Below are 26378 nucleotides of genomic sequence, written 5' to 3'. Positions count from 1 at the left end.
GAGCAAGCTCTGTCTGAAGATCTGACAAACCAGCTGGAAACCACAGACTCTGATACCAACGACGTAAAGAAATGTTGGGTGGCCTTCAGATATCTGGTGTACTTTACTGCATCTGACACCTTTGGCATCACTGCACGAAAGGACCAAGACTGGTTTGATGAGAACTGTGAAGAAGAGAAGCATCATCTCCATTGTACATACAACATTGACCCCACGTCCGCTGCGAAGAAAGCTGCCTTCAGCAGTGTCTGACAAGCTGTGGAAAAGAAACTGCGTGAGCTGCAGGACACACTGCAGAGCCGAAAGGTTGATGATATACAGTCCATCAACCGTCTACCCTAGGTGGAGATCAACGAGACATTGTCTGACCCTCCAACAGTGTTGAAAACTCACAAGGAAATTGAGCTCCTGTATAGTAGGAAAGCTCCAGGAGCAGACGCCATCCCAGCTGAGATATACAAGTCTGGTTGGCCTAGGCTGGTGGAAAGACTTACAGAGATGTTCTGTAGGATGTGGAAGCAGAAACGCATTTCCCAGGAATTAAAAATGCATCCATCATCCACATTTACAAATGCAAAGGCATTCACCTGTCCTTTTACAACCATAGAGGAATTGCTCTACTCTGCATCGCAGGCAAGGTCCTCGCCAGGCTACTGCTGAAAAGACTGACAGAGCACCTTGATCATGGCCTACTGCCAGAATGTCAGTGTGGCTTCAGAAAGGAGAGAGGCACCATCATCATGATCTTTACTGCCAGGCAGGTTCAAGAAAAGTGTCTTGAACACAATTTCCAGCTATACACCGCTTTCATGGACCCGACTAAGGCATTCGACACTGTCAGCCAGGAAGGCCTTTGGAAGATCATGGCCAAATTTAGATGTCCAGAAGTCTTCATTGAAATGATGAGGCATTTGCATGATGGATTGCTTGCCAGAGTCCACGACCATGGTAACAATTCCGAACCCTTTGCAGCTACAACTGGTGTGAAACAAGGATGATTCTTCTGTTCCCACTCTCTTCAGCCACATGTTCTTCATAATGTTGATGAATGCTTTCAAGGACAGTGATGTCGGAGTAGGTCTCCGGTACCAAATGGATGAGAAGTTTTTCAGCCTGAGAAGGCTGCAAACCAAATCCAAAGTCCCAGTTGAGAACATTTGCGACCTCCTGTTTGCAGATGTCTGTGTCTTCAACTCCAGCATGGAGGCAGGCATGCAACAGAGCATGGACCATTTTTCCACAGCGTGTACCAACTTCAGACTCACCATTTCTACCAGCAAGACTGAGGTTCTGCATCAGCCAGCACCCGGAAAAGATTACCTGGAACCATCCATCACTGTCAATAGCCAAAAGCTCAATAATGTGGCCAGGTTCACATACATCAGCAGCAACCTTTCAGAAGCAGTCCACATAGACGATGAGGTCAACACCAGGATTGCCAAAGCCAGTGTAGCATTTGGCAGACTCCGCTCAAATGTCTGGAATAGGAGAGGCATCAGGCTTGCCACCAGACTCAAAGTCTATGCAGCGGTTGTTCTCCCTACCCTCCTCTATGCTTGCCAGACCTGGACTGTATGAAGCCGCTATTTTAAAAACTGAACCACTTCCATATGAGCTCCCTGAGAAAACTACGGAAAATCAGATGGCAGGACAAGGTACCGAATGCAGAGGTGCTCACTCAGGCTGGCATGACAAGCAATTACACCATGCTGTGCAAGGCACAACTCCGATGTGCTGGCCATGTTGTCCACATACCGGTAGAATGCCTACCTAAGAAGGTCTTCTGTGGAGAGCTACAAGCAAGGCAAGATATCTCACGGTGGTCAAAAAAAGATGTACAAGGACACTCTCAAGGCCTCGCCGAAGAACCTAGGCCCTGACTGCTGGAAGACTATCGCTGCTGATTGATCTGCTTGGTGCAGTCAAGTTAATGCCGGTGCGGCAGCCTTTGAGCAGAATAGACCGGTGGATGCAGCTGAGAAACATGAACAGAAGTTCTGCAACTCTCAGCAACCCAACAACTTGTACACCCATGTCCTCTCTGCAACAAACTCTTCCTGGCCTGGATTGGACTGATGAGCCATCTCTGGACCCCCTCCCCCAACTATAAATGTTATTGAAAAAATATATATGAAAAATGTTGTGAGATTCTCTTACACATTAGTCATGCGTTAAATAAGAGTATTTTTGTAGGATGGTAGAGATGGTAAAAGAAAGCCATGACGTTCGCTATCCCAAGAATTTGGCGTTAACCCACTGACCACTCAAGCAACTGCTACCACAGCCTGGTGGACCATTCCAAACGTTGGACAGGCAGGAATGCACCTGTTATCATGTATCTCAACCTTCCATCATCCATCGCCCATCTACCACACTGACCTGAGCTCACCTTACCCACGTCTTTAGAAGAGAGCAGCAAGTCAGAGAGTGAGGAAGACATTGTAGATCCAGAAGACAATTTCAGAGGTGGAACTGAAGAGAGAAACCCATACTATCCCAACCAAAAAGACCTCAACGACTTGATCAGAGATATTGGTCTCACCAAGTACAATGGATGAAAATGTGCAAGCCGCAGATCATAGATATCATCACCAAGCTTTTTGCAGCTTTTTCATCCATCAAGATGGGCTCTGCTTCTCCCTCAATGTGACCAGTTTGTTAGAGGCAATCAGAATCGCAAGTAACCAGAATGAATTGCACCATTTCATTGACGGCTCATCTAGGAGCATCAAAGCCATGCTGCTCCATAATGGAAGCAAATACCTGTCTCTTTCCCTGGCTCACTTGATGCACCACAAAGAGGATTACAGCAGCATCAAGACCTCGCTGGAATTTTGAAGTATGATGAGTATGGTTGGGAATTCATCAGAGGCTTCAGAATGGTGGCATTATTGATGGGTCTGCAATGCGGTTTTACCAAATTTCCCTGGGTGCATAGAAACACCGGAACGCACCTAAACACCGGAACACAATAGAAACACCGAAACGCACTTCAATTATATCGTATATACCATAGTGTATATTGGTTGTAAATGTATAATTCATATCTGTGACATTTAATATTAGTTATATAATAAATTAATATGTACTTCTTTCTGCAAGTGATGCAACATCAAATTAAAAAGAAAGAAGCTGGAAGCTGCATTTTGGAGACAGTTCGTAAAGGAACAAAATTTAATATTAACAGCATGTATTGCAATTTATACACGAGTTTAATGCTTTAGCTTTTAATAATAAACACATATTAATATTGATTTTTTAAGTTGCTTATTATATTGTGGTTTTTGATAATTACATTTTTCTCATTATCTTTTATATATATATATATATATATATATATATATATATATATATATATATATATACACACACAGAGGGAGGGATTGAGTATTAGTCGGATTATGAAAATGCTTTGTTAGATTTATGAGAATGTATCTTTATCATGAATATTTTATTGAACATTAATATTGTCCAACAAAACCAACATATTAAAAAGCGTGTCTTCGACGTGGTACAAGAAAAGACTGTTTGAGAAATTTCTATATTATGCTCGCTTTCTTCCACTAATCGCGGAAATTCAGCTTTTAAAAATCAGCCAGCCTTGCCTTACTGCATTGAAATAAAGATTATTTAACCAGTAGCCATTTGAGTTCAATTAACTATCAAACGCATTTAATCCGCTAATCACGCGGACTTGTACTGCGCGTTGTTTTACTCAAATACACTCGAATATGCTCAAAAAATATATTCATTATATATATCTTTGGTGGTATGTGTTGATTGCTATATGGTAAATATGAATTTCATAATCTAAACTTAATGAATGGTGTAAATAATTCAACGATGTTTATTTTGTGTGCATTATAAATGCCAACATCAGTAATAATCTGCACACCTTTATTCATAATTTCCAAGTCGGTGTTTTTTCTAGTGTAGATCAAAAAATGTACAAAAAAGCTTGGTAGGCAAGAATGTTGAAACAGTGTTACAAATTGAGATTAAATATGTGTCTATCAGAAAGTCTCATAAGATCAGAAGATTTTTTTGGAAATTCAAAAACTAAAACAGTCACATGCAAATCTTAAATTACATGCATAAAATCAAGTCCAATTATGGAATTGAGAACTGTTACCAAAATGTAAAATCTGTAAGAAAATTACATGAAAACAATAGAATTTTCTACTGTTGGTCTAAAAACCATAATGTGAGATCTATGAATAATGTACATTCATCAAACAACATACATTTTCTCTGTGCAAAAATCCCCAACTCATTTAGACCAGTTTGATGGTTTAAACACGAATTATTTATGTTGAACCATTATGGCCAAGTGTTCATCATATAAGTAAGTAATCAAGGTATTTATTTTCAATATCATCTTTAGATGACATGTGAAAATTTTTCAGTATGAACAGCAATTAGAAAGATACATTAATTATCCATGTAGAAGTTACTCAGAAAATGGAAAATAATAGTTCAATAAAAGACCTATGAATTTGAAATAAAATTATAAATGATGATGTATAAAACATTATATGTGAAGGGAAGAAAGCGGCACAAGTATCATATATCTCAATTTTACCGATTATCGCTTTGGGTAGTTCAGTCAGGAGTTTCTCAGTAATCACTACAAAAAGTGTTAAAATGGTATGACACATCAAGCTCTGTTGAGACTGGATGCATGGGAAAGCGATGTGATTGCAGAGACTTGTATTCGCATCTCAGATGAGATTATCAAATTATTGTTACGTAATAAATACTAATTACACAGAAAATATATAAAGGAAGTTTGAAATTCACAATGTGATCGCTGATTCTTTCCTGGTACCAACACTGCAATCTATATAATCTGCAAAGCTCTGATGTTTGCTATCAGTGGTTTACTGAAATCTTGGTGTAAATCTTCACTGACCTGTGCTTCACTTTTTGCAGTTTCATGTTTTAGCAATAAATGCATATAATGCCATTGACAAAGAAGTGAATACATATGGGTATTGAAGAAAACCTGTCATGAAAGGAAAACTGTGTGTACTTTTTATTATTATCATTGAACAATTGATATGGAAATTGTAACTACTCTGAATCACGGAACCAAATAATTTTTGTGATCTAAATTCCAAAATAAATACGGGAATGATTTGAGATGCCATTTTTGCATCTATCTTTGTATTTAGATCACTAAATCAACTGTCCGCGCATAATTCTTGATAGTTACATTTACACTGTACGTTTATTCAAATTGATGATTTTCACGAAGTTTATTGAGTACGGCATTATTAAAAAATCATTACTAATATATATTTATTAGTAATAGATTAAGCATTAAACTTATGCAAAAATTGTATTAGACACTATTAATAGTAAATGTTATTTTCTCGATAGAAAAGAAATATTGCAAATTTCACAATTTCCAGCTATGGTATATGCAATATTGCGTTTCGGTGTTTCTATTGCGTTCCGGCGTTTCGGTGCACTCCGGTGTTTCTATGCACCGAGTTTCCCTGCAGTCTTTGCCTTTGGGAGACCAGGGACACCAAGGCGCACGGGCCACAGCGGACTGAGTTCTCTGTGGGGAGGAACAACGTCAAGTGGGAGCCAGTGGCAGACCTCCGGAAGGTGCTGATGCCACCACTACATATCAAATTGGGCCTTATGAAACAATTTGTCAGAGCTCTCGATAAGGAGTCGGCAGCCTTCGGGTACCTTCCAGATATCTTCCCAAAGTTATCTGAGGTAAAGGTCAAAGCCAGTGTCTTCATTTGGACCACATATAAAGAAGATCCTGGAGGGCGAAGAATTCCCCAAGAAGTTGACTATTAAGGAGTAAGTAGCTGTGAACAGCTTTTCTCAGCGGTTCGGGGCTTCCTGTGCAATCACAAGTCCGAAAACTATGTGGAGCCAGTTGAGACTCCGGTGAAGAACTACGACACAGTGGGCTGTAGGATGTCCCTCAAAGTCCATATCCTCAATGCTCATCCTGACAAATTCAAGGAGTACATGGGAGCGTACCCGGAGGAACAAGGCAAGCGCTTTCACCAAGATATACTGGACTTTGAACGCCGCTACCAAGGACTGTAAAATCAGAACATAATGGGAGACTACATTTGGGGGGCTGATTCGTGAAAATAATTTACAGTATAATCGTAAATATCAAAACCTACTCACTTCTAAATCTTTTGTGGTCATTTTTGTATTACTTCATTATAAATACATCTTAATTTGTATTCAAGTGTTGTTTTTTCTGACTTTATGTGAACGAAAAGACACAAATTCCAGTTTTGTCATTGGAAATAGGTAAATATAAAAATATCACTGTCCTGGTCACAAAAGCTAAGTTTGTGGGGAATGATAGGCATTTTATATACTTTTAGGCATAAGCAATTACGAAATAACACTTACTACCTAGGAACAAAAATTATGTTGAATAGTGAATTATCATCAATGTTTGTGGGTCATCATTGGACTCCTCTGAGCAGCATATATTGTTTTTCAAAAATTCTCCTTACATTATTATTAGATTATCTTAAGATAAAATCATCTTTGTTCCTCATTTCTTTTCTATTTAATCTGTGAGCTTTGTGTTTTATGATTTAATTTTCTTCAAAAGCACCAATGGTTTTCAGTTAGATGAGCAGTCTAATTCCTATAGTTTCACATTAATTATTTATCTTCTATTTACGAAATAGTCGTTATGCCTAAGTAACATGGAAGTATGTCGTCATGGTAAGCATATATTTCAAATTGTTGATAATTTGCATTAGTACGCTCATTACAGAGTACGAGAATTTCTAGATTTATAAATAGGATTACACTGGGCATTCTGGGAAATATGAAAAACAATCATGATCAGTTTGGTTTGAATTAAATATTTGTGCCTCCTTATCATGATGATAAAACATGTATAGTAACATAATTTGTTTCCCAACATTCAACATAGAACATTCCACTTCTTTCAAATGGCCAACATACATTTGTATTCCTGGTAATAATTATAAGGATATGAGAAGTAGGTTACGTGAACCACATTGTTGAATTAATGTTAGATTTTAGAAAGCATTTGCTTTGATCAGTCACAGCATTGACTTAAGTAAATTAGGAATTTGTGGGAGTTAAAATTTAACAATAAATTTTTTTAAGTGATATGTATGCAGATACATCTTGTTTTAAGTCATCCACTCCATATTACTCCACTCCCCAAATATTCAAATTAGGACTAGTCGTCTTTGTACAATGAGCGATTGATATGCATACATAATGACTCAACTGACAAAAATTATGCAAGTTGATGAAATTGGGAATACATGAAATTCCGACATGCTGGGCGTTTAAAGTGGTATAATAACAATGACAAATGCGTACATGGTAAAAGAATCAAAACAAACACTGCTCTAAAGAATGTCAAGTATAAAAAGATCATTTTTGTATACTTAGACATGATAAGCTTGAATGTGTCAATCATAAAATGCTATTAGAAATCAGAGTTGACGGCACTCTGTCTTGAAATAAATCAATCAACTCTGTAGCAAAAACCGTCTTAAAGATATTTGATTTGAATTAAGCAATTTTACACCAAAATCAGGAATTAGATTTACTGAATGTTTGATATTATCATCGTCTGTTTTGTTCCACTATTTGTTGGCTTTGTTCATATTATCTTAACGCATTAAATGCTAGGAAAAGATTGTGGCTAGATCTTCTATGAATGAAACACACACAACGCCATCTGCAGTTTTATTTGCGACGCGAAATTTTGCTTTGCAAGATAAAGGAAAATGCAGTGAATCAGTCCTCGAGTAAAAAGTTAAAATGACCAAAAACCAGACTGTCTGAATACCGATAATTCAGTCTGCGAAGTTAACTGTCGAATCAGGCTTACATCGACCCGTTTAAAATTTATAGCTTAAGCCCAACAGTTAACTGAAAAATAATCTTCTGTTGATTTTCCTTCATCTTCTTCTTCTTCTTCTTCTTATTATTATTATTATTGCCGTTATTGTTGTTAATATTATTATTTGTGGATATTAAAGTAATGATTTTGCCACTGATTGCTTATATATTTGTAATTATATCATTTTCTCTGTGTGTGTGTTTGTGTGTGATTTGGATTTTTAACATAGCTTTAACAATTTTTCAGTCATATCGATACGATGTCTGCAGTGTGGCAGTTTATAGTGATGTCTAGCACTGCGGCATCTTGCCGCAGACATGTAGCATGATGTCCCACCTAGTCATATTATCCTGACACCAGGCCAACCAGTCCTAACACTAACCTCTTAATGCTGAGCACCAAGCGAGGCAGCTGTTAGTATCATTTTTGTAAGTCTTTGGTATGACTCGGCCGGAGATCGAACCCACGACCTCCCGCTTCCAAGGCGTACGCTCTAACCACTAGGTCACCGGAGTGGTCATTTTCTGGATTAACATCAACAAATACATCAAATAAAGAGTACAACGAAAGAAAACTATGAGTACAGCAAATTACAGTAGATTCAATGATTATAACACTACTAGCAAATGAATAACACAAACAAACACCCATAAAGATACATAAAGTACACTAAGAACCAAAAAGAGCCGACATATCCATCAACACTACAATACAAATCAATTATTAAAGTACATGTGTATGGTTTCTTACTTAATATACTGTCCATAATGTTCCACCATGAAATACTTTCTCACGACCCTGACATGAACATAGTGGCTTAAGAGTGACAAAAATCAACATAGAGCCATGTCGGTTTCGATAATGTTATCATTCTACGTGTGAATCAGACACGTGACCAGCTATCCCTTCCTCAAGGAAGACAGCAAGCAATGTCAACAGTTTGATGGTTCAGATTCAATCAAAGTGTAAAAATGCTAAATAAACAAGAAAAGAAAACTAAAACAAAAAACAACGGAACTACTACTTTGAGTTCACGTCATTTACAAACCAACTTTGCTCTCTATAATTCCCTTTAGAAACAAAGAAACAAACATCTACAGTGCAAAATCGGACATAAGTATCCATGGCTTTGAGAATACAATGCTTGTTTAATTCAATAAACTTAGGATTATTTACTGTTTAAATATCTGTGTGCACCAGCCAAGTTGAATTGCTAGATGTTAATTCAGAGGTTTTGTCTTCAAAATTCTTGAGGTCTAATGTTAAAATTCACCTAACAGTATTTCATTAGTAATTATGCTTCAAACATTCAGCAGTTTAGGTTTATACACCGTCGTTAATGTTAATCGTTCTGTTAATAGACACTATTATTAAAGACTTATATTTTCGGACATTTCTCACCAAAAGCAGACCAACTTATCTCATTGTCGTAGTGGCTTTGTAAGTTTGTAATCATGGTGCTGATCAAATGTCACGTGTGGCCATTGCTGTTGTACAACTCCCTCTCAAATAAAAATGAAATGTATGCTGAAAGAATTTATCTGAAGTTTTAATAAAGCATCTGGCCTTGTGGCTAGTGAAACGAATACTAATGATGGAACTCCGCCATTAAACAATAACATGTTGCTACAGAGATGCTCCTAGTAAGTGATTGATCCATGCAAAATTTGCCTGAATGATTCCACGGAAAGCGTTGAGGCACAATAACTCCATCATGATAGTTTAAAGTGCATATAAAAATATACGCTGCGCGTTGGTATAAAATTTTTTAAACAGAAAAATAAGGATAGTTTTCAAACCACAATACCTCTTTCATCCCAAAGTCGGCAAATGTACGTTATCACATAATGACATTTGGTAATCCCGATTATTATTTATAAGCGAAACACGTGTGGCATATAAGTGCTCTGCCACTGATACGTATATGAGCGATCATTGTTACATTTCTAGAAAGTGAAAGCATCCATGGCGGGACTTAAGATCACTGATAATTTTCAATGTCAAGTAAAGTGGTGGCGAAAATATGGAAATTGAACTTGAGAATGGAACAAGTAATGACGTTTCTTGTAAAATTGGGGACTATTTGTCAACACAGTGGCAGATGCCCAGTCAGATATAGCATCAAAATTGACTCCGAAATTTGCAAGGAAGTTTTAGCGTTCTTGGGTGTCAGATAACAAATGGTTAAAACACAACTTCAATACAGGATATATGTTACGTGATATTTGCAAAAGTTGTAGGAAAAATAACCATTTTACATCGGTAATCGGCGGATTAAATTGAAGGACGTATACTCTTGCACGACACTCCGAGTCACATCATATCAAGACATTAAAGATTACTCAAGTCTAGCATTATGGAACAGGTAAGAAAGCTGGAACGTCAGCAATGCACTAATCAACGACAGTGAGACTTTGGGAGAGTTCTTGTTGTGAAAAATCGTATGTTGGAGCAGAGATATCCAAGAGACAATACCTTTGTGCTGTGAAAAATAGTATAAAAAAGAACCGTAGCGAAATATTTCCCAGCTTGTTGAAAAATTTTGCTAAGCTAGCTATTCTTGTGCAGCAGACAGTAAAAATGGGTTCTTAGCACAGGGGAATATTTACACACATCACATAAACAGTTTATGGTAAGAAACAGTAAATACATTTACGCTTATACAACTAAGGAAGTGGAGGACATAGTTTGAAGATGTTTACTTTGACGTAGCCCTGACAGTAGAGCAGGTGGTAAGCAATATTAATATTTAAGTGTTAGGTAAATAATGAACTATGTGCATGTCCTACCTCCACCCCTTTTCTCTCTACTCCTCAATTTTTAGTGACAAGAGGAAAATCCCACCATATATCAGTATTATTGGAACATCTCTGCATTAGTTTCAATGAATCGATAGACAAAACGTTTTCAATAATTTTATCATCTCTGGAATGTATTCTCTGATATAACTTGAACGATTTGTATTGTATATATTATGTTGCAAGTGGACATTACTAAGCCACATTTCAGTCCTTTGTTGAAGATTATGTTCACTGTAACACAAATTGAAAATTTAAAAAGGACACGCAATATTGTGAAATAAGTCCAAAACAACAGTCCTAAAGGTTCAGTCACAAGTCAAAAATTATAGGCTATTTCAAATCAGTTCAAGTGGTGTTCTCAACAAAATCCAATGTTAAAAGTGTTGACGTGCCAGTAGCATCTAATATGTTAATGTGTCAATAGAATTGATGCAGTACAATGACATACTCCAGAACGTTCTCAAATGAATCACAGTTATCCCAAAATAGTGGTAAAATCCTAAAATCAAAGAGCATTTTGTAATTCCAATGAATAACTGAAATTTCTGAATCAAAATAATATTTGAACATAACTAAATTACTGATTCCACTCCATACACACACACACACACACACACACACACACACATGCGCACACACAGACACTCACACAATTTTTGTATAGGGTATATTGAATAAAGTAGAAATTATTACATTAGTACTTTTACACAACTTGCTTTTAAGAACACCGGTGACTATATCAGCTTTAATAGAGTGCACAGGTGACCAGAAACGAATTCACAACAGAAATGCTATCTTGAACATTGGTATTCTAAGAATGGAAACTTAATAAATATTATTTTAGATGACTGACATCATCCTTGAATGCTTACAAATGGCTGAGAATGATAAGATGAATTCCATCACCCTGCTGATTCAACCGAAATGGGCAATTGGATCACGTCGCTTAACACTGGAGTTCATCCATCATCTTAAGGTATTCGTCATAGAAAATCCTTCATCCAGCATCAGGAGGCTGTATTTGGACTCTCACATCTTCAGACAAGAGGTATGTATATCTTCTTTATCCTGTAGGTAATGGCTAAAAGTCAGGCACCTGAGATTGTATTGTTATTATTATTATTATTATTATTATTATTATTATCATTATTATTATTACTTGCTGGTGTTTACCTGTATTGCAGGGAAACGTGATATATAATTCAATATCTGACTTCTGGTTGTTTCATATGTTCTACGAGCAACGAAAAAACTATAAATCTAGCGCAAGATTGATATATTATTTGTATCCCTTTGTTAGACAAGATATGATAGGAAAAGGCAAAAAATATAAATAAAAACGTAGAATGAATTGCAAAAACAGAAATGTATGGTCTTATGAATTATCTCTAAAAAAATTAAATATTTCACATTTTTTGCAACAAAATATTGAGTACTAGAATACAGTGTGGCAGTTTAAAGTGATGTCTAGCACTAGGGCATCATGCTGCTGCCATGTAGCATCATGTCCCACCATGTCCCATTATCCTGACACCAGGCAAACAAGTCCGAACACTAGCCTCTTAGAGCTGAGCACCTAGCGAGACAGCTGCTAGTACCATTTTGGTAAGCCTTTGGTATGACTCAACCGGGGTTTGACCTCATGCATCCGAGGCAGACGCTTTAACCACTAGGCCACCAGAGTGGTCAAGAGTCAACGTAAAGCCATCGATTCATATGCAGTTTACTCTTACTAATATAGATATAACTTATCTTTTCCAATAGATTTCCGACGTCAGCTCTGTGAAAGGTATGCTTGTTTTATCACTTTGTTTCTGGAAAATTTAATCCCATTTAAGACAACAGTTTACAAGAGGAATTTTCTATAATTAAAAGTAAATTTGAATGAATATTGCGTTTGACACACATAACATCGAAAAAGATGGCTTTTAGTCTATTTTGTTCATTACCTTCATCAGCATATAATGCAAAGAGTATCTGCTTTTAAGCCTTTTCAAGTTAAGCTTTATTGCTTTATTAATTCATGAGTCGTAAAGATAATGAAAGTTGAAATAAATAATGACACTAAGCTGTATTTTATTTCACACTAAATGTAGGGCATCGATTACATAGTACTTCCATCAGCGCTGTTATTTCTGACATGCATTGTTCACATTATCTACCCACGAAATGAAACGTATAAATAATGTACCATTCATATGTTTAAAACTAATTACATTTTGTTGTCACTGTTAGTAATGAGATGTTTTCCTCTCTGTTGTGGATAGAAAGAAACATTTGCTTTATTTATTTTCCAGTCAAAAGGAATTACATAACTACGATGTGGTAAACGATTGGAAGTTCATATATGAAAAGTATAAACAATAACATTCCAAATATGACTGCAATGATAAATGAAAACAAAAGGACTAAATATATTGCCTAAATTATCAGCATCGTATACTTCAGTTTAGACCTCGATTTGTTTATATTGTTTTAAGTGTCAAACTATGCATACGATTATCAAACCCGAATGATCTGCTTTCATAGCTATGTTATCTCAAGGTAGATTGTGACTTCCATTATCCTGAAAGTAATTAGCGTAAGTGGACCTCAAGCTCAGGATAACGCAAACATATTTTTTTTTACTCTGATGTCACGCCTTTTTGGAGTGGAACAAAAACTATCTTTGTGTTTTGTTGAAGAAGGAATTGCACGTGTCTTCTTAGTTTGTACAACAGAAACTGCTTCATCAGTTTCTATAATAACCTTTGAATGCAAACAACAAAAGCTCTCTTTGTTTTCTATGATACTGCTTAACTACAATCTGCATTGGAACGAGAGCATGTAGTAGAAGGAAGCTATAACTACGTATAAATTGAGAAGTAATAGTTTCAAGGCAGTTTCTCTTTTTCAGAGGGATATTTGAAAGTTTCTATGAAGCTTCTAAAGGATTCAAAAACTTATTTCGGTTTATTTGAATAACTATGAAGCTTCCATTTTAATTTCCTAACCGCACTACTGACGCATACATACTTTCTCTTGGTGCATGCAACAAAGTACATGTATACAAATATGTGTTGGTATAGTTTGTTTGCTTCTAAATGTTAAGGAAGCTAAATAAAATCATTGAAACATCAGTGTCAGTTACCAGCCAAAGCCGCCTTCGTTTTATTTACAAACTGCATAATGTTTCTTGTCAGAGTGAGCTAAATGATGTAGCATTCCAGCGCAGCAGACATATGGTGTCTGGATCGTTGATGATATGCTGTAATTTGAGTACGTACACAGCAATACTAAATTACAAAGCAACTTAATATCATTGTGTTTGATAATCTTGCTTTGAAACTGTTGTTATTGATGTGTACAATCCCTCAAGATATTTTACCGCACATTTGAAACTATCAAAAGCATTTAAGTAGACATATTTATGCAAAACAAATGTTACTTTTTGCCTCATAATTTAGGAAATGACAGTAAAAGTGTAGAAGATGGTTATTTTTAAAACTCGTCTATTTTTTCCTGTCATTTTCCATTTGTCATGGAGGATTTACTAAATGTTGTAGGGTTATAAATGATCAGAGTGTGTGAAGATTGCAATATAGGGTTACGTCTTTACCGATACCTTTCTTTTGTTAATTTAGGGAAAAATTTACAAATACAAATTACCTAGAGTATTAGAATTTTATGTAGAAGGTTGTCATTACTTTTTCTGGAATATTTTTGCTTGTTCACAAACACGTTGGATACTTAAATGGTAATGTAAATGTGCAATTAGGAACAACTAATATCTCAGTAGTGCAAGCAGGAGACCATAGGCATCATGTAATGTAGCCTGATGAAATTGTGCTGACATATGTAGATGACAAAATTAGATTTATAAGCCATAGCAGTAACTTTAATTTGTTTACACATATGAGAACTGTTAGATTCTGTTGAAGAAATAATGTTAGTGGGATTGAAGAAAAGCTACCTGCGATGGACAAATAAATATGGTAGGCATGTTTATATCTAAAGGTAGATGGCTTGATTATGCTTGTGAACAACTAACACATTTTCAATATTTTCCAATGGGGCACTAGTACTAAACACCTTTTACAAACACCAATATATTTTTGTATGCCTTATTAAATTTTGGAATGGGGGAGGGCGGCTTTTCTTACCTGGGCATTTCATTAAGCAAACAATTCCGTTTGGTAAAATGTTTATTGTTAAAAGGAAATTAACGACTATTTAGCAAGAACTTGCTTCCTGACATATGTATAGATTTCTGGATCTGGTTAGAAACCATTGGAAACTGGAATGTTTCTGGTTTCTAGAGTTTGTGTGTTACGGACTATGTCAGAAGCAGTTAGACCCTCAAATCAATATACATGCATTATGGTTACTGGTATTTTTATGTTACAGAAACTGCAAAAAACTGAAATGGACTTTTGAGGGTCCTGTTCGTTTTCGGTCAGAGACAACAAAATCATAAAAGCTGAGAAAATTGTTTTATTTCTTCGTGGCAGTTCATCAAAGTTATCCTGACTTTAAAGAAAGTTGGATATATGATTCATTTAGGTAACCATCTGGCTATAATGACAGCAATGAATTATATAGGATAATTCAGGCTGTGGAAATCAAGGCAGAAAACGTATGTGATATCCCGACATAATCTCCATTGGTTCCAATCTTAACTTTGCTTATGAAGGTAATGAAAGATCAATATTTATACTAGTGACACATGTGCATCTCAAAATAAATGATCTGGTTCATATTTATATTTTGAAATACTAAACGTGACATGTTTAAAATAAAAATGAAACAAAACATTAATTTTGCAGTGTTCAAGGAAAGACATGTGACTGTTGTGCTTAATGCCACATATGACCCTGAGGACTATGTGAGTATTTTAAATTTAGTCATCTGCATATTGTTGTGCTTGTTCTTTGTACTACTAAAAATAGCGCAATTAATGACAAATGTAATACCTTGCAATCGTTTACATTTTTATGCACAACGTATAGCATTCAAAACAATTAAACTTGAATTGCTATCATCAAACAATTACGTATACATTCGTAACTTTCTAGGATTTACTATGCCAGATATCGCTGTACTATACACCTAGAATATCGATTGAGATCATGATCATTATATATATGAGAGCTGCATCTAATTTCTCAAAGTAAAAGCAAAAATGTTTTATAGTTTTTTGGTTAGCCTGAAAGTGACCAATTCTCATCCTATAATACAGTATGCAACGGGAATAATAATGTGTAGCTGATGAACATTAGCCAAGATGCTGACGTTATCATAAATAAGATATTCGGTTTTAATTAAAATGATTTAAAACAGTTCTGTTTTCTCTGTTTAAAGGACTTATGCAGGCTAGAAATTTGCAAACGCACGTCATTCTTTTAGCTTTATGAGACAAACATCAGGTGATAAAGATGATGCAAGATATAACTAGTTTTAAAGAAACAGTTACACATCATGGGACTTTTTGATAATCTTTTTGATGCACAGTCAAAGATTAAAGCATTAAATATTTTCAGTTGAGCCGCTTGCAAATTATTTCATATTGACATGCACTTGCTTCTCTATGTGACGCACATTTTTGTGATTTCTCTAACAGTATAATGTACCAATATATAGATAGTCGTACTGGCAGTGCAAAAAGTAGATGTTTTAGTGCATTCTCGGCATGAAAGCTAAACATTCCGGTGAGATTAATATGTGACTATGTTGTTGCATTGTTCCTCATGTATGTTAGCAAAAAAGATTGACTGTTTTGGGGAATACCTGCAAGGAAAGCAAGGAACCTTATTGATTTCATCCACCATATGGGTGTTTAATTAGTAAACTCGAGAACTATTATGGTTACAGATAGAGTTGTAGAGTTGAAAACATGGTTGATATAGAAATCAACATGAATATTACTTTAAAGGTACCTGAGCTGAATTAACTTTGACACGCACTGAAATAAAAAGCAGATGTTGAAATTAACAGGTTGCAGATACAAATATAACGAATGCATACATGTATACGTGGAGGAAGGATTGTTTGGTCCAAGATCATGTTACGAATCTGGGTCTTAAATATGCAACAGAAAAAATGAAACCAACAACTTACTTAGAATCAGCAAACAATTTACTTACCAATAATACAAAGTGCAAATTAAAAAAGACACATTATTGCAGATTAAATTTCCAATAATCACAAATTTTATATTAAATATCCAGAAATAGATTATGTTCCAAACTAATTTTGATAGTCATGAATGTCCTGACATATCACAATGTCCACAGTAGACTCAATAGGGTGAAGGTGGGGTGTATAATTCAGAGAGAAAATTGAATTTCACTCTGTTCAGTGTTATATTTGTATTTTTCTCCCTCAGGCATATACTAGGTTATATTGGAATTCCAATGTACAATGGGGCCAATTACAAGTGTGTATTGGTAAATATTAAAATAATAAGGTTATGCCTTTATATGATATTGCTCTATGTTAATATTTCATAGTGATGTGCTGTCAGGCTGTATGTTAGAACAAAATGTGCTCTATAACAACTGTATTTATGAAGAAGAAGGCAACTTGTAAACAATATTTAGGAAATATTAAGAGGGAGTGCAGACAGCAGTTTCAGTGTGAATTCAAAATGGTTAAGAACATGACGGTCATGGTCCACTGTCCCTATTGTGTCTCAATCGTTTCATATTATCTTCCAAACCAAATAATTGCTTGCAATGACTCGCCCACACCAACCAGAAAGAATTTTTATTGAACACACACACATACACGCTCAAATATATATATATATATATATATATATATATATATATATATATATATATATATATATATATATATATATATATATATATATATATATATATACAGTGGCCTAGTCAGTTTGAATAAAACCAGAGAGGAGTTTTTTTTATGGCAAAAACTATATGAGAATTGTGTTTTGGGTGGATACCATATCAGCATTATGTCTTTCATAGTAACCTAGAAGGAATTTGTCTTTTTATTAACATTTAGCAAGTGTTTGTCAATGATTGTTATAAAACCGTTTACGAAAGGTTTGTATAAGGTGGCTTTCTTCACAGTTTGGTGACTTCGACCTAGAAAAGTACACGAATACGTTTTCTTGCTATAGTCGGGTGTAAAAATAATTCAGTACTTCTTCAGATTGATCGACTTATAGATTGATCGACTTAACTATGCATGATTCACTTTGTCCGAAATGGATACCTAGGCCAGGATGATGTTGCAGTATCGCATCAACTAGGTGAAAAACTTATTCTTAATGAATGTACACCGTTTAAATGGTTCTTATTTATTTGTTATTTGAGTGTCCTCTCAGTGAACAAGGTAAAACAACTATTTTGTCCACATCTCCAGAAAGACCATGTCAGACTTGATCCCACTTTACAGACATTAGTCTTTGGGAGCAGTTTGAGAGCTCTTAATCATTTAGGCCTTTCACTCTTACACACAAGGCATGTGTGACACAAATCAGGTATATTATTTGTAAAAGGATAGTAACCTGCATGTGTGACACCAATCAGGTATATTATTTGTAAACGTAAAGTAACCTGCACAGTTTTTTAAATGCAAGTATATTAATAAATTTTACCACGGAACATGCTTTTGTGATTTTCCACTGTTTTTCACTATTACCAGTGATATTAAAATGTACAGAAATTAATAATTTAATTTTAAAGCGCTATCTTTAAACACGACATAAATTTCCAATGTACATCTTCGCAATCGATGTAAACCCCAACTATGGGTGAGTTTCTTCATGAATAAATTACATGTTGTATTATGTATACAGTCAACTCCACTTAACTGCACATCGGTTAACTGCACACTCCGGATAACTGCACGCAGTCACGCCGGTCCCGTTTTTTCCCAATGCTTTTCAATGGGAACAAACTTCGGATAACTGCACTTCATTTAAGCACACTCCGGATAATAGCACGATAAATGTTCTGCCCATGGCACATTATTCATTACAATTTTACTCCGGTTAACTGCACAATGTATAGTAAGGATCAGTTATTGCCAGTCCACTGCTGTAGCGCTTCAAATAAGTCAACAATTAAGCCGGTAAATGCGACTTTGTAAATGATTGACATGTAAAGGATGCCATAGGTGGTAGATACATGTATATTCCCACCCACCAGGGAGCAATAGTGTGGGAACAATCATATATTGCAATAGATGACGGTCTTCAGACAGAAGGTGAAATTGATGACTCAGCCATCGTTGCAGCTCTTACAGAGACAAAACAAGAAGAAAATGACGAAAGAAGTGATGACGACGATGCAGTAGATGACCAGGTTTCATCTAAAGTCGCTATTCAGTCACTCCAGAATATACGCAGATTCATGGAACAGAGAGAATGTGAGCTGTTTGAACCGTTTTACAAAATAGAGTCGGCAATTCACCAACTTATTAGTAAAACTTGTGTGCAGACATCAGTTGCCAATTTCTTTCGGAAATCGTCAATTTCATTGTGTTTGATTTAACAATATGACGTTAATGCTGTTCATTGTAGACTCTTGTTTCATTTAAGTAAACGTTGAAAGAGTGGATTCTAATCATCTTTATAAGTTATTCTTCACCTATATTCGTGCCGTGCTGATTTAAAGCTTTACTGTACCGTACTTCGGTTAACTGCACACTCCGTTTAACTGCACAGTCTCGTTACAGGCCCAAGGCTGTGCAGCTAACCGGAGTCGACTGTAATTCATGACAAAGATACCAGTATGTTTAGTTAGATCACCTCATTGCAAATGGGAACACAAATCATCCCCAGAGTAAATTGGAATCGTAATGAACAGTAGTATTTAAATGTACAACATGGTGCTAACAATATTCCAATTGCCCAAAAATGATGGTTTGGATCTGCTCTGAGTGATCACATCGATAGCTATAGATACATTAGAAAATTCCAAACGAAAAAATATAAATTTTAAACATAAATTGTAAATTCTTTGAAATATTCATAAAATGTAGATCAGAGGCACGCCCACTTATTTCTTTTACGACTCTATACTCATAAACTAAGTGACAGAAGGGAGCAGAACCAAGTAGTTTTATAAAACTTAAATAATTCAGTTATTAAAGTTAACATGAAATTTGAAGATGAACTTAAATTATTATGCATTAAATCCAAAATAATCCTCTTAAGTTATACACAAGTCCAAAGGAATCGAATGTTTGAAAGAATTAAAGATCATCGAATGTACTCGTTTGCCAGCAGCCCTAATGTATCAAAATGGCATTGTCCGGAACTCCACTGAGTAAATTCACAATAGTCACAGATGTTTTAGTTTAATGACTACTTCGCAACTCCACTTAATAATCCAAACATATATCTTCCCTCAAAGTATATCTAGACACAACATTAAACACATCTGCAGACTGATGTAACAATAAAAAACATAGGAAATAAGACTTCAAAATAGGAATGAATTAATAGCTCGATTCTTTCATCATATACCCATATACTGGCCAAAACACATTCTTCTACTCACTAAGTGACATTTTGCAATATCCCACATTGTAAATGAATCCACCTGACCTCCCCATCCAGTCGAAAATAACTAAATTCTTGTAAGAAACCTAACAATATATATATGACTGTTTACATACTGATACAATATGGAATGTTTACCTTTTATTTTGAGGGTTAGATGAATATGAACTATATCGAGGAGAATCAGGCTGATACAGGTGATTCCTGTTCTTATACATTTTTTAAAATGTTGGTTCTGATAATTTACCGGTATATTTTAGCTGGCATGCTTTTAGTCTTGATTACTACCTATTTAGTCTTGATTACTACCTATTTAAGTTCTGGTTATGAGAACCAAAGTTTGGACTCTGTTCAAGGTAATAAATAAAATGATTCTTACAGTGACGATTTTAAATATTTTAGACATGCATTTTATTTTATCTAGATATTACTATTTTCAATTTCTTCTTCTTTACATCACTCCACAGATTGATCTTCTCCATGATATAGAAGGTGGAGTTCCAGCAAATAAGGCAAGCAAGATCTTAAATAATATTCTCCTTTCAATTAAACAATTTGAATTTAATTAATGTAAAATCTATAATAATTCAATATAGAAATCGCACCGGTTAGTTAATTACAAACATACGAAAAGTAATGAGTTTGCAACAATCACTCTAGCTACTGATTTAGATCAATATATATATATATATATATATATATATATATATATATATATATATATATATATATATATATATATATATATATATATATATATATATATATGCCTAAACAGATAACAAGTATGTGACAAATTAAAGCATGAAAACATGGGTTGTATTACTTTTATATAATATTGTATAATGTTAACAAGGATGCCAATTTAAAATTTACTAATTATCGAAAGAAATGTCATAGTATGTTTTATCCGATATGTTCTCAATAAATGTCATGTTCAGCTAGAAGTCATGATGATGAATCACAACAAAACAGAAGTCATTAGTATTTATAAAACAAAATAGATAGTGCTAAAATGTTTTCTGCTTAATGCCAATTAGTATCCATTGATTATGATCATATTTACTTTCTTGTTGATGTCTATGATACTCTTGAATTATATATGCAGATGAATTCCGTACATGTCGTCTGTGATGTAGCTGATGTATGGGGGCCAAGCGGAAGTCTCCAAGCGTATGTAAATGCCAGTATGTTGCAGTGGTTAGTTCCTAATCTGTTTCTTAGTCAATCTCGTCAAAGACATAAAGAAGGAACGATGCATTTCCAAAAAGGCTTCACATCCGGAGAAGATTTCATCGTTGAGCATGACTTTAAGACCATAAGAGTATTCTTCGGTACTCCAAAATTAGATAGACAGGTGTGGGTCCTGATTTTACATTTACAAAAGTTAAAAGGTTATGTTTTAGTTGTCATTGAATGAAAGTCCAGTATAATCGTTGCAAGATATATTTTATGGAACATATCAAGGTCGGAGGAATGCGGTTTGTTTTATTTCTACAAAACATTTCTCAGGTGTGAATATAATGTTAAAATGAACCCAACACCAGGTATGTATATTCTTAAAGTGTTCAAGATAAATGTATCCGTTTGACATTATTTAATTTTATTTTGAAATATAGACCATAAGCAGTCTTCCTTTCCTTTCTTGATTTTATTAATCACATTAAATTTTTATATTTCATGACAAAGTTGCTAATGCAGATTAATGGGAAAGTCGGTGAAGCCAGGCTGAAAAGTCATTGTATTCAAGTCTTGTAAGGTCTGACAAAACACTTTGGAATATTACAGAAAGCCACAATAAATGCATTGGTTTTAAACCGACAAATTGTTAGTTATTTAAACATGAGTTATCACCTATGACAAAATATAATTTATATATTAATGGTCTTGCATACCTTTTGATAAATGACTTGTTAATCATTTGAGCTATGATTGCAGATGTATACAATCTATTTGTGCACAAACGTACTTTACAGAGGCATAAACTATTTGTATATTAATAAACTGTCACTTCGCTTTCATAATTTCACAAGGAGGTATAGCAAACAATTGCCAGCTTCATTTCATGACCTAACCACACACAAATCTAAGTACATGTAAAATGTTCAAAGCAAGATGAAAAAATAGTGAACAATCACTGTGGTGAAATATTTCAAGTTGACAAGCCAAACACTTTAAACACACCAAAGCCTGACCCAACGCTTGAAGCCATAGCAATCTGGCTGACTACACCCTGATCCCAACTTCAGAACTGATTACAACGTCAGCCAAAAGTCACGTACCCTCTTCAGGCCGAAATAAAAAGGCTGCTTAAAGCATGACACAAGGACATGGTTGCCAATGCCTCAGCTGAAGTCGAAGAAAGTCCGAAATAGTATACGAACAAGGGCTTTGTCTGTCACGTGGTGTGAAGTATGTGATTAGAGTTTCACGTTATGCGATAGCGACCATTCCACAACCAGACCTGTATCACAGCACCCTACTCTTTGGGTGATTATTGGTATATGATAGGTTAGCCAGAGATTTAAATCAGTCAAGTATAACGTGTGTATCCAGCCAACAACAGCACTAGATCGGTAGCGTGTTCGGTCCAGCTCTTCAGGCAAATTTAAGTGCTGAAAAAGAATATGCACATCATGGGTTAGGATGGTATTTCCTTGAAGGCCTAGGAAGCTGTAGGCAGTGGGGGGAATGGAGTCATCCGGCCTTTTGCCATCAGGTCAGGTAACCTCTATTTTCAGGGCATTCACTACTGCATGCATTTGCTGAACCCCATCTACGCTGTAAACGCCAGAAGAAAAAAAAACAGCTCCATTGTAAACTGGTGTCAAAGCAGTTATTTAGAAGAGTTTTACTGAACTGGTCACAATACAATGTGGGTGGTGGATGATGCTCCACACCCAGCTGCCACAGCAAGCCCAGAGCTTTGATAAGGTGCCTAAAAATGTCTGCCCGGGATTACCCTGCAGCTAGAGTCCTCGCTTGTTATTTAGACCAAGCGTGCTGCTTCATTTACTGGTCAAACGGGTATGTGTGCTTGCACCGCCCAAACTAGTCTTAGAAAAAGATGTCTGCCAAGACTCGCCTCCTTGGGAATCAAGTTGTTAAACCACAGGTGGATAAAATAGCATTGTGCAAGCATGTACATCGGCAAAAAACAAAATGTCTTTGGCCACTCATAGGCAGCGTATATCGGCCGCCACGAGTTTTAAGTTCCCATTGTGCCAATCTATATTGTCATTGCTGCATGAGTACACCAGATATGAGGCACCCGTTTGATTATTGGCACTTTCTCCGACTTAATACTGCTGTCAACATCCGGCTGGATAGCGAGCTACATCCCAGGAGAGTGGAACCTTTATCGCCAAGGAAATTTATTCATTTGCAGCACTAGAATCGTTCTGAGGCTTTCTGGAATTCCTACAATTGCGACAAAAAGACAGTCACATTTTTCGTCTCGCATATGGTGCCCAAACAAAACTGCCACCAACCAAGCGCGGGAGACCCCACTCGCGAATATATCAGATTAGTCCACTATGGTGTAGATGTTTGTTGAAGATAGTCACTAGATTGTCCAGGAACACAGGATCGATCTGTTCGCTTCCACCCCACAAACAAACTAGAAGGATTTGTTATCGAGATATAGTTTTAAGAACATATTGCCCCAATAATAATGGACCTGTGACCATGATTGGTATAGAGATATGGAACCAGAGGCCAGAGGATCAAGGGCAAATGGCCCCAGGTACAAGATATTCCAGAAAAAATCAGTAGATTTTTACAGATAATGGTAATAATTTAATTAAACAATACCGTAGGATGAGAGTGGTGCCCACTATTCCACAAAGTTAGAAATTTTCCTTGGCATTGACCCCACCTGACAAAGTGTATCTGTGGGATTGTGCATAACTTGTGAGTGGCTTGTATTACATAACACAGTTTGAGCTAGAGATCACGAGTGGAAACACTTGTTCGCACATATTGGAAGAAACAGTGTCAACTGTAGAAGAGAAAAAACATCAGGACAGGATTGTGCACTGCAAAAGGCATGTTGTAGATTGGGTGATGCTTTTTTTCCACAATGCAGAAAAACTCGTCAGCCACATGAAAACTCTCTTTGGCAACTACCTGTTCACCAAAAAGCTTAGGAGCAAGACAAAGAGGCAAGCGTCTCTACCAGGCCTAAATTAGGGATGAGCACACATTTCGGGCGTTAGAGGCAATTGTGATATCTCTGACTCGGCCTCTCACGAGCTATGTACGATCTTGAGGAATGTGTCAACCTATCTTTGAGCTATGCATTAACAGTCTTCGCCACACACCATTTAAATAATCTTGGCAGGATCAAAGCAGCCAGCAATTGATGCAATCTTTCTGACTCTGCTCGAAGCCTCTGATTTGACGCCACTGCAGGTCTACTACAGCTGGCCAAATGTCTGCATCTGTTGATCTTGACGGCATCTCGGCCATCCACCTACTCATATATTTTGGCGACATCAGCGTGACTTTGAATGCCATCTGATTTTCATCGAGCTCATGCGAAAGGTCAAGCAGTAGATCATGAAGCAGGTAGAAAGCCGCTGATGCTGTTTCAGGGTTCATGTAGATTATGTCTCCTTGACCTGTATCTCACTAGTGACAGAGTGAGCAGTCCTACATGAATTTTAAGGTCAGCAACACCTACCTTGCTATCCCAAAACCTATGTTTCACATTGACCAACCAGTTTGGCTACCTGTTGCACCTACATAGGGATACTCTCTATCCCACAACCTGTTTCACGCTGACCAACCAGTTTGGCTACCTGCTGCACTTCAATAGGGAAACTCCTTATATCAACCTCAACATCCTCAACCATATCTCAGTCAGCTAGTTTATAGGACCCAGCCACCAGACTACGCAACAATGTATGCATAAAAGTGCGCAATCCTGGTAGGGATGGTGGACTCCCAATGAGAATTATACCGAGTGTAGGAAGGTGGGTTTTCTTGTCAACATTTTTCAGATTCATCATCAACGTAGTCCCAAAGGTGGCATTAGCTCTGAGAACTTCGACCAGCGCCATGATCCCTCGCGCGGTCAAAGCAGTCAAGACAGCCGCTATGGAAGGAATTCCGGTCCTTGTATTCTATGGTTGTATGAAGGTCATGATAAAAACCACATAATTAATGAAAGATAGCTTCCCTTTACTGGTGGCCATGCAAACTGATAATCTGGCCCTGATCAGCAAGGTTACTCGCAAAATAATTCGGCGCGCAACACCATTTTCGCTAACTTTGCTATACACTAAGCTTTCCATATTAACTCAGGTGTACCCCGAGGTCATTGGTTGGCTTGGCAGTCTGAGGACAATTCTCATTGATCTGCAGAAGATAAGATGGAGCCAAAACAATGCTGCTGGAGGGATTTGTGAATAAATTAGAGTAGTTTTGGCCCCAGTCGATCACACAAATTAAAGCACAAGGCATGTACACACACTCCCACGATTCAGTGTGAACAACATTGTGTTTTCCATGCCAAGGCCAGCTGGGCTAATATGGTGGTTTGATGCTTATGCACCTGACAGGCACCAGTCTTGTATGCTCACAACGGTACAGGATAAAAGCTACCGAGCTAGCACTATGACCAAGCAGCGTATCGACCTTGATCTTTCTGTTGCAGTTTTGAAGGTTTTCCTGATGACTTCAACCAATGCAACAAAAACCTCTGTTCTAGTGGCCTCTGGTAAGGTGTCGGCTCTGGGCAAAGATGGACACCAGGGGACAGAGTGCATGCCGGGATGCAGCAGGAATGAGGCTAATAGTTGACCTCGATACCTTGCATAGCAGTGGAATTCACTGGATGGCATTGTTGGTAATGCCTCACCACTTATTTCCACGACACAGGTTGAGGTGTAGATCAAGAGTGGAAACGTTTGTCTGCACATGTTGGATGAAACATTATCAGCTGTAGAAGAGTAAAAACATGAGCACAGGATTAATTGTGCACGGGAAAAGATCTGTTGTAGACTGGGTGATGTCTCATTGTGTTCCTGCACCCACCCCATGGTGGCAATGCATTGATTCTTTTCATCGCCCACTCCACACATCCTGTTCACAAATAATATGACGGACCCTTCTCATTCTGTGGCCCCAATCCATTGATGTGTTGAAGATGCTGAATCGTGATCGG

The 26378-nt window shown here is 36.5% G+C and overlaps 1 protein-coding gene across 2 annotated transcripts in view; it reads left to right on the top strand.

Moving 5' to 3' along the window:
* The window catches only part of LOC149774191 (uncharacterized), a 243074-nt gene that overhangs the window by 190534 nt on the left and 26162 nt on the right, over window positions 1-26378 (top strand). The window contains exons 29-33 of one of the 2 annotated variants that reach the window (XM_089945702.1): window positions 11534-11737; window positions 12454-12478; window positions 15495-15553; window positions 20677-20721; window positions 21318-21566. In XM_089945702.1, coding sequence (XP_089801828.1) covers window positions 11534-11737; window positions 12454-12478; window positions 15495-15553; window positions 20677-20721; window positions 21318-21566 — 582 coding nt within the window. The remainder of the gene's footprint in view (window positions 1-11533; window positions 11738-12453; window positions 12479-15494; window positions 15554-20676; window positions 20722-21317; window positions 21567-26378) is intronic. The other variant, XM_089945703.1, reaches the window with a different exon arrangement.

The sequence above is a fragment of the Sinohyriopsis cumingii genome, unplaced genomic scaffold (genome assembly GCF_028554795.1).
Source record: "Sinohyriopsis cumingii isolate HCF-2022 unplaced genomic scaffold, ASM2855479v2 utg000400l, whole genome shotgun sequence".
In the NCBI taxonomy this organism is placed as follows: Eukaryota; Metazoa; Mollusca; class Bivalvia; order Unionida; family Unionidae; genus Sinohyriopsis; species Sinohyriopsis cumingii.
Note: the sequence above shows the minus strand (reverse complement) of the source record. Positions and strands in the feature narration are given on the sequence as shown.